The 10,000-nt window shown below is 38.4% G+C and overlaps 1 protein-coding gene across 3 annotated transcripts in view; it reads left to right on the top strand.

The window, feature by feature from the left end:
- LOC144976708 (choline/ethanolamine transporter flvcr2a-like) overlaps nt 1-10,000 on the top strand; it is a 79,156-nt gene that overhangs the window by 18,701 nt on the left and 50,455 nt on the right. For all 3 annotated transcript variants that reach the window (XM_078921065.1, XM_078921064.1, XM_078921063.1), the window contains exons 2-3: nt 859-1,242; nt 2,971-3,165. In XM_078921065.1, the coding sequence (XP_078777191.1) occupies nt 1,032-1,242; nt 2,971-3,165 (406 nt within the window). In that variant the 5' untranslated portion in view covers nt 859-1,031. The remainder of the gene's footprint in view (nt 1-858; nt 1,243-2,970; nt 3,166-10,000) is intronic.

Raw genomic sequence — 10,000 nt, 5'->3', positions numbered from 1 at the left:
TTCAACTACCATTAACATGTAAAAACTAAAAACATTAGCTTTGATACTACGCCTATAATTTGTCTCCTAAAAATGTAATAAATAGGCATGGGTTAAAAGTAACCCGGGTAAACTACAGATATAGTCGGTGTTAGGGTTGAGTGAGTTAAGCAAGTTCCCGTGCCCTTGCTTTTTTTTTCAGCATTGTGGCGTGGCTGACGCCTAGGATATTTCAGCTTTCCGGCAAATAACTGACAACTAGACTGTTTCTAATTAAGCTTGAATTTATAGTTATCTAAAAGAGAAAACATATCGAAAGCCTGAAAAATTGTTGATGTCTCTTTTTTAAATCTTATTTTAAATCAGATTTGATTCCTGTTATATTCCTAAAGGAAACTGAATACTGTTAACTCGAAATCTAGCAAAATCAAGCGACAGTGAACATTGTCAGTGATCAACCGGATGGGTGACTATGATTGCAAATGTCTATTCCTTAACCTTGTGTCTTTAGGTAAGGCACTTATCAAAGGTCAGAAAACAAAAAAAGCATACACACACATACACACAAAAGAAAAAAGAAGAGAGAGAGAGAGAGAGAGAGAGAGAGAGAGAGAGAGAGAGGGGAGAGAGAGAGAGAGAGAGAGAGAGAGAGAGAGAGAGAGAGAGAACCAATGCTACAAGATTAACTTCAATAATGTGACCAAGGCCCCTGTCGATTTCATCTCTCTTGACTTTACACGCTGTACGTTTAACTTCCTCTTGTCATTGAGTGAGGATGGGATAAAGTTCGAAATGTTTCTTTTATCATAAACATCCCATTCATTTTTGTTCATTGTGCTTATCCATGAACATAATATTCTCTTTTTAAAATTGTTACAGGTGATCGAGAGAAAAAAAAACAAAGCAAAAGAATGCGCCTTGTTCGATGAATTAACCTGAAACTGGCGGGAACTCGAATCACCTGTTTGAATTGTCTGAAATTGTTTGAAATTGTCTGAAGTTGTCTGAAATTGTCTGAAATATCTAAAGCCAACCACCCGTAGATCAGGGCTATGAGTAAGAAGGAGGACACAGGAGATGGGACTGGGGTCAATGTACGTCACATTTCTACTATCTACGTAAAGCCCGTGGCCAAGGATGGAGTCAAGAAGGAAGAGAAGGGAAAGGACACCGCGGAGGACGAATCTGAGACTGCTAAAGTCAACCAGGCTTTTGTGACAGGAGAAAATCGTGTGACGGAATATGGAGCCATGGAACTTACAAGTAAGTAACCAAAGTAGCTCAGTTGGTAGAGCACTCGCTTCACAAGCAAAGGGACAGAGATCGATCTCGGGTGAAGTCGAGATTTGTTCCCGACCCCCTGGATCTTTTTGATATGTCGGAAAAGCACTGCGATGGACTAGCGTTCTATCCAAAGGGTAGTAATTAATTACTATTGTCCGTTTCATGCTGTAGAAACGGGAATAAACTGCGGCTCCATGGGCCTTATGAGTCTGAAGGACTACTTTTTGAAAACCCAAATATTATGACTTAGAGGATTTGTGTGGTTGTGATCTTTTTTAAGCTAAATGTGCTCAAAGCGCCTTACAAGGAGTCCCTGGCCAACAGCAACACTTAACATGTAGGACGGGACATGGCGCCTGTTAAGCGATATTATATTTTTTTTCGGACAAAGACAACGCTGTTAACGGCTAAGAACTCGACTATGCGTCGAGCGAGGCTCGAACCCAGGACCTTCCGATCCGAAAGCGAGTGTCTATGTGGTGCTTGTAGTAGGCTTCTCCCCCCCCCCCCCCCCCCCCTCCCCATAATTCTTTTTCTATAAAGAGTAATATACAAAAATGAATATAAAAGCGTCAAAAAAAAAGGAGAAAGAAAAAAATACAAAGCACACAACGTTTCGAACCCTTCTTCAGCGAACAACAAAATAAAAACCAATCATAAATACATTACTAAAACACCGGATCGACATCTAAATAATTTTTTTTCATCTACATAGAGGGCGTATAGAATATTTAGATCTCGATCTGTTTTTTTTTAGTAATGTTTTTATGTTTTTATTGGGATTTTTGTTGTTGTTGTTGTTGTTTTTGGATGAAGAAGGGGTTTGAGCCCGAAACATTCCGCGTTTGGTATTTTGTTCTTTTTTGAAGTTGTTATATTAATTTTTGTTTATTACTTTTTTTTTACAATACACAGCTTCTTTTTTGCAACCTATAATCACTTATCCTTTTCCTATGTAGCTTTACGTTTTTGCATTCACTAATTGGTTTTGCCCAGGTCCTGATTGGCGTACTCGCCCTTTGCGAAGAGGGAGGTAGTCTGATTCACTTTTGGATTTTATATTTTTGTTAAAACACAATCTTATGTGACTTCTTTAAAGTCTTATAGTGTGGATGGGCGTTGGGTTTTCTTTTTGGGGGGGAGGGGAGGGTGGTGAAGATGATTTGAATTGACGTGCACCCAATTGTAGAGTAACTTATAACCCAAATTGTTATGGGCTTATTATTGCAATGGGGAAAAAACTCTCAAACTTAAAAAAAAAATAATTTACAGCATTGTTGATTCAACCCCATACTTGCATTTGGTTACCACACCTGCGAATTTGTGAACGTCGCGAGATCTGAATCCAAGATCTCCCTTACATTTTTCTGCTCAATTTTATTCGTATTTCTTGCATTGTAATAGTTAATCAATAACGTTTAACCCTCTCCTTACCAGCCATTTTTCAAGATGTTCCCCAAAACTTCACACCAAACTAACATAAAATTGATTTTTTATCACTCCACCACAATAGCAGTAAAATTCTTGCGATACATAATGTCTTTAGCAAAATATGCTCTATAACACACTGTTCATTTTCTCTAAATTGTTTAATGTACAAAAGAAATTTGAATGAGAAAAAGGTTGGTTGTATCGTAACGAATGTGACGATTTTCCTATAGTTATAAGGAGAGGGTTAACACATGTTGATTTCTCTACCTTTATCAGACGACGTTTCTTCTCCAAAGAAACAGCAGATATCAACATTTCACGGAGAATCAACGCAGAAAATTGATGGCCAGCTGGATGACAAGGGTCATAACAAGAAGATCGATCCTGGGACGGGGCAAGTTAATCAAGCATTCAGTCAAGAAGAGCAGTCGGCGGATGGGACCACGCCGACTCAATGCGCTGCACAGACGGGTAAGTATTTTTTCATATCTTTAAAATCAGGAAGGGGGGGATGAGTATAGTACAGTTCCAGACAAGGCAGATAGAAAATACAATTATGATGATGGTCGTAACCGACAGAGGACGTCGGGTGCTTGGTATGAGTAGATCTAGCGGCTCTTCTCTTTATTCTCAGTATTTTGTCCGTGCCCGACGTCTTTATCCGGAAGACGGCAGAGGACGGCAGTGTCGTGTCGTCGGAGTCAGTCTCCGGTGTGGGTTAGCCCTAACTTTTCTCACTTTGACAGGAAGTCATTTCCGCACTTCTTAATTCCTTACCGAAACAAAAGGTCTCATACAGGGGAAATAATCAAGTATAACATGTGTAATTACTTTGTTACGTCCCTTTGACCAAAAAAAAATCTCTTGATCTCCTCTGGAGGGGAGGGGAGGGTTGTTGGGGGATATGTCATATTAAAATCCTTTCCTGTCTTCCCTTTGTAAAATGTTATGTTTATATGGTTTTCACATAATGCGCCTTATGATATTTTATTCAAAATCTCAACAGGCCACACATATCTCCATTTCAGATTAAATAATATATTATTAACTCAGTTACGTTTCCTTCTCTTTATCTATTTATAGTCCCTCGGAGCCATTGGGCCCATGTAGCCGGAGTTTATCCCGGTTAATATAGCGTAAAATGGACTATAGTAATTGCTTGTTACCCTTTTGATATGGCTACCAATCACTGCTAGATGAACGTGGGGGAAGAGGGGGGGGGGGCGGTAAGAGAAAAAAATCTCGACTCGCCCGGGATCGATCTTGGTCCCTTTGTGTGAAGCGACTGCTCTACCAAGTGAGCTATCGGGACTCATACATCATTCTTCAATGCCTTCTTCACATGTGAATTCACTTTACGTGTTAAATCATCGAAATATGGGACGCAACTCGATATTTAATTGGAGCAGACAGAACAACTGAGAATTAACAGGATTATATCCCTTGTTTTCTGTATTGCCATATCTCTGACGTACTCTGGAAAAACTTGGCTAAAAAAACTCGTCCTTCAAATATTGAAGGACGGGTTTATTGGCCAAATTTTTAAATACTCTTTTTCCAGACTCCGGCAGATCTGTGGTGTCCGTGGTGGTCCCAAGCAAACAGCAACACTTAACATGTGGGACGAGACATCACACCCTGTTAGGTGCAATTAAATTTTCCCCAAAGTTTCCTGTTCCCGACTTTTGGATCAAATTTCACAGCATTTTAATCGCTCCAAGCAAGGGGAAAGGTCTCGATCCCGAGTTATGAGATAGTATGCACTTGGCTAAGAAACTCACAACATTGCCATCTAGAAATATAACGGACCAACACACAAAACTATCTTGGTCGTTTATAGTCTGGTTAATACAGTTTAATGGGAATTACTAATAAACGTGGATGGCAAAAAACAATAACAAAGACTTGAGTGACAGCAACATCAATCTATCTATAGTCTGATTGATAGAATGGGCATGATCTATATTAACTTTCCATGTACTCGAGGTCATTGGTCACATTGCAGAACATGTTCAAAGTGACCCACTTAGTGAAAAGTGTTCACAGCTTTTTAAATATCTAACATCGCGATTGGCCATTTGGTTCAGCTTGACACATGGGTATGTTTATAACATTTGTAAACAAAGCAGCGTGTTTACATTTGTTAAGAAATATCCAAACGTTGGAGAGCAACAAATCATGTGATTGATGACCTGGTTGGACAAAAACATGAATATAGATCGCTCCCATTGAGTGAGAAATACTCATAAAATGTCTGGATAAAAGCGATAACAAAGAGCTGAGTGACGTCAATTTCGTTACTTCTATTGTCAGACCTGTACCCATATTTACCTTATCGGGTATTTGTATTACTTTTGGGGGTTTTCCGCTGTGAGTAGCGCAAAGCTGAGTCCTTGGAAAAGGAAAATGTATCCAGGTGTCTTCAGTTTGGAACGCAGTGACAATTTGTTTGTACAAGTGGCTCGCTCAGATCTCAAAAGGTACGCTCAGACCTAAAGCCATCTTCATTCAATGCCAGCCAACCGAATCGGTTGACCTTCCAATTCTTGGGATTTGATAACAATATAACAATGGGTTGACACACTTCAGTTGAATTAGAAGATTACACGCCTCACAGGCCATGACGGGGCATGTACGAGGCTACCTGCATATGTGTAACCTTGGGCCTGTGTCGACAATGGGTGAAACGTTTTTTGTGGGTTTTTTTCTGTCCACTCAGCAGTGACCATAAGCTAGAGATGCTTTAAATGATTCATGTTTTTGTTTGTTTTAAAGGGTTTTACGGCGCTTGCAACACATTTAGGTTATATCAGCGCCAGTAAAAAGGAATAAAATGGGATAGTAAAATGTTCTAGAATTACAAATAAAGCACCCAAGAAAAAGTAAGACATAGGGGAACTGGAAACAAATAGGGATCAGATGTAGATTCCAAGAGCACACTATCAAAGTACTTAGTTTGAGACTACCTATAAGTCCCATCCGGACACAAGCACACAATCCAACAAAGAGGAATACACTCAAATGCTTACATTATAAATTCAAAATAACAAATATAATAATACATAACAGAGAGATGATTTACAAGGAAAAAATATCATCTCCCAAAACAATAACTATGCATTTGACTCTTTCCCTCCCAGCTAGGACTCCGGCCAGGGCCACGACAAAACCAAGTAATCTCATTCCAAGACAAAGACAGAAAGCTGTTGGAAAAGAGATATACAGGGATAGAAGACACACTATGTATCCCCCTGGCCACTATGGGAGTTAAATGATTCAATTGTATGGATAGAATAAATAAAGTGAGTAAATGTGACACACCTATAGATAATATGCAGGTGACGTCACTCAGGCCATTGTTATTGTTTTTGCCATCCGCGTTTGTGAGTTGTTCTCACTAAACTGTATTAACCAGACTATAAAAGTTCATGGTTACACAGAGTTTGTGTGTTGGTCCGTTATACTTCCGGATGGCAATGTTGTGAACTCCTTGGCCAAGCGCATTCTATCTATAGAATCCGGAAGTATAACGGACCAACACACAACCAACCTGAGTGACGTCATCTGCATACTATCTATAAGGGAACAACACAAAACAAACCTTCGTCAGGAGACAAACAACAAAACACATAAAAAATTAAGGTTATTTAATAAATCACATTTTGTCAAATGTGGAGACAATGTAAATCTATGGGGAGGGTGTTGGATGTGTATGCAAGCAGAGGCGCGAGAGAAGGGAGAGTGGGATAAATGGGGGGGGGGGGGGGGGGGGGGGGGGGGGGGGGGGGAAGAGAGAGAAATAGACAGAAAGAGAGAGATAGAGAGAGAGTGTGTGTATATGTTTGTTTGTTTGTTTGTTTGTTTGTTTGTGTGTGTGTGTGTGTGTGTGTTTGTGTGCGTATGTGTGTGTGATATGTGACTGGGTAGCTGAATATTTATCACTCACCGGCTCAAACTTGAGCTTTCATATATAGTGCAATATCCACTAAACGTGTTCAAAGCGCTTTACGAAGGGTCCCTGACAAACAGCAACACGTAACATGTAGAACAAGACAAGAGGCCTGGTAGGCGATATTGCAATTTTTTCCCGACACAGACAACGCTGTTTTAGGCCAGGTGCTCATTTTACATCTAAATACAGTGCGGGTTGTGAGGCTCGAGCCCAGGACCTTCTGATCCGAAAGCGTGAGTCATACAAAAAAAAGCCACATAGCCGCACAAAACGGAATTATGTCGGGATGAGATTGATACCAAAATACCGTCACTACTACTATTACTACTACTACTACTACTACTACTACTACTACTACTACTACTACTACTACTACTACTACTACTACTACTACTACTACTACTACTACTACTACCACTACTACTACTACTACTACTACTACTACTACTACTACTACTACTACTACTGCCACTACTATTACTACTACTACTACTACTACTACTACTACTACTACTACTACTACTACTACTTACTGCCACTACTATACTACTACTACTACTACTACTACTACTACTACTACTACTACTACTACTACTACTACTACTACTACTACTACTACAACTACTGCCACTACTACTACTACTACTACTACTACTACTACTACTACTACTACTATTACTACTACTACTACTGCCACTACTACTACTACTACTACTACTACTACTACTACTACTACTACTACTACTACCACCACCACCGCCACTACTACTACTACTACTACTACTACTACTACTACTACTACTACTACTACTACTACTACTACTACTACTACTACTACTATTACTACTACTACTACTACTACTACTATTCCCAAAAAGAGGTTTTATAGTTAAGATTAAGATTCCCTTTATTCCTGCCCAAGGGGAAATTAGTATTTAGGGTGTATACCAAGGGAAGACTGGAATAACACAGGCGTCAGCCGCAGTGCAGCGCCGCAAAGTGAGCTAGGGCGAGGTGACGTGCTCAAGGCCACTCAACGAGGCGGATAGTCGAACTCGGTACCTTTTGGGTACGAAGCAAAGACTGTAACGCTGAGCCACGCTGCCCCCAGAAAATGACAAGAAAAGTGAAACTTTAGTCGGATGGTGAAAATGTTTGAATTGAAGCCAGGTTTAGTTAGAAGGTCAATTTTTATCAAAAATGAGTTTGTGTCATGAATGATTAAACCAACCCTTTTTGTTTATTTTTGGGAAATATCAAAGCTTACTTTCACTTCTAAATATATTTTTTTTACTTAGTCAGTTTGAAAAAGTATGAAATTTGAGAAAAGTTGCTGGACGAGATTTTTGGCCAATTTTTAAAATATGTGTGTGTCCAGAGTATGGCAGTTTACTGGTTAAAATTACACGTGTAATGGTTGTGTTGTTTGGATCTGAACGGCCAATAATTTCGATTAGCAAGAATGAATGGATAGAACCATATAATAAAATAATAATAATAATAATAATAATAATGATAATAATAATAATAATAATAATAATAATAATAATAATAATAATAATAATAATAATAATAATAATAATAATAATAATAATAATAATAATAATAATAATAATAATAATGATGATGATGATGATGATGATGATGATGATGATGATGATGATGATGATGATGATGATGATGATGATGATGATGATGATGATCATAATAATAATATAATAATAATAATAATAATAATAATAATAATAATAATAATAATAATAATAATAATAATAATAATAATAATAATAATAATAAATGTACATTTATATAGTCCTTATGCCGAAGCTTCGAAGCGCATCACATTGACCATCAGTAATTAAAAGTGATTGAATCGTATCTTAGAAAGCACGCACGACCCGATGTAGAACAAAACATAATATGTGACCCACCGTATCAAAGCGGTATTATGTCGGGATCCACTCGGTAAGGGAAATTGAATTCATAGCCACAAATATCCGACTTGGGTTTAATTTCTGTCCGTTATGGTGGAGTATAAAGACTATTTCTTGCATTGCAAAAACTTCTAAGCTCCAATGTCTCATCATTCTATCTCTAAATTCACTTTTTGGGGTCTGAATCATCCCGACATAATACCGTTTTGAGACGGAGGGTCACATATTATTAAATTATTCTTCCAGTGTTTTATGAAATAGTCTTTGAATTGCACTTGGAGCCCGGTTGACTCGTAGCTCATTATCGTCATTATCATTATGATTGGCTGCCATTCGTAAACTACCAGTAATCTACTAGTCTACTATTATATTAAAGGGGCCAATATTAATTAATTGATAATAATCGCCAAGCTCAATTAAATATCATTAGGCAGTTTTCCTGGGGAAAAAAAACCAACAAAACAAACTCATTCGTTTCTCGTCAATGATGATTGTGGTCATGCAGTGACTCCTAGCCTCAACTCGGTCAATAACATAATTAATGTTAATTTAGATGCTGAAAACTAACTTTAAAATAATCGCCAAATATGACCGGTCCCCTCAAAACACTTTTATCTAGATTCACTGCATTACACATCTTCCTCGCTCTTCTTCTTCTTCTTCTTCTTCTTCTTCTTCTTCTTCTTCTTCTTCTTCTTCTTCTTCTTCTTCTAAACAAAGAAAATGGGTACTTTTTATTATTCATGCTGGCTAGAACTTTTCATATGTCATGTGATCAAAATGTATAAAAGTCAAAACATGATCATATTTATAACGTTTTTCTCCTATGGATACACTTTTATGCTCGTCGGAGACATATTTCATAAGGACCTCCGCCATTGTTCCGATAGTTTATAGCCAGTTACTAAGCTACCATGCGTCATTACGAGTCATGACTGTTGAAGCCTATTCCAGTATTTATAAAAAAAGAATGACAAATATATGCCTCTGTTCATTTCCTCATTGGCTTGGGTCAACGTCTTGGGTGGTAAGGAGGATAATAAGTGTCATGTGTCGTCAGGTCATTAATCTCATTATGTTGTGCTGAGTTCTGTGTAGTAGACTTCGTGGTAGGTAGTAAGTGGTCGTTTAATGAGAGACAAGTGGTCAAGAGAAGACCGGGCAAGCGGAGCACTGCCCTCAGCCTCAAACGACTACCAGACTTGTAGTATGTGAGTTTAGACGTAGCCATCGTAAACTGAAAGCCTGACCTCTCTGACGACTACCAAACTTGTTTCTAGTATGTGAGTTTAGACGTAGCCATCGTAAACTGAAATCCTGGTACTGCCCTCTAACGACTACCAGACTTGAAGTATGTGAGTTTAGACGTAGCCATCGTAAACTGAAATCCTGGTACTGCCCTCTAACGACTACCAAACTT

This window comes from Berghia stephanieae, chromosome 7 (genome assembly GCF_034508935.2).
Source record: "Berghia stephanieae isolate SIO BIC M18660-M18661 chromosome 7, UCSD_Bste_1.3, whole genome shotgun sequence".
NCBI classification, from domain to species: Eukaryota; Metazoa; Mollusca; class Gastropoda; order Nudibranchia; family Aeolidiidae; genus Berghia; species Berghia stephanieae.
Note: the sequence above shows the minus strand (reverse complement) of the source record. Positions and strands in the feature narration are given on the sequence as shown.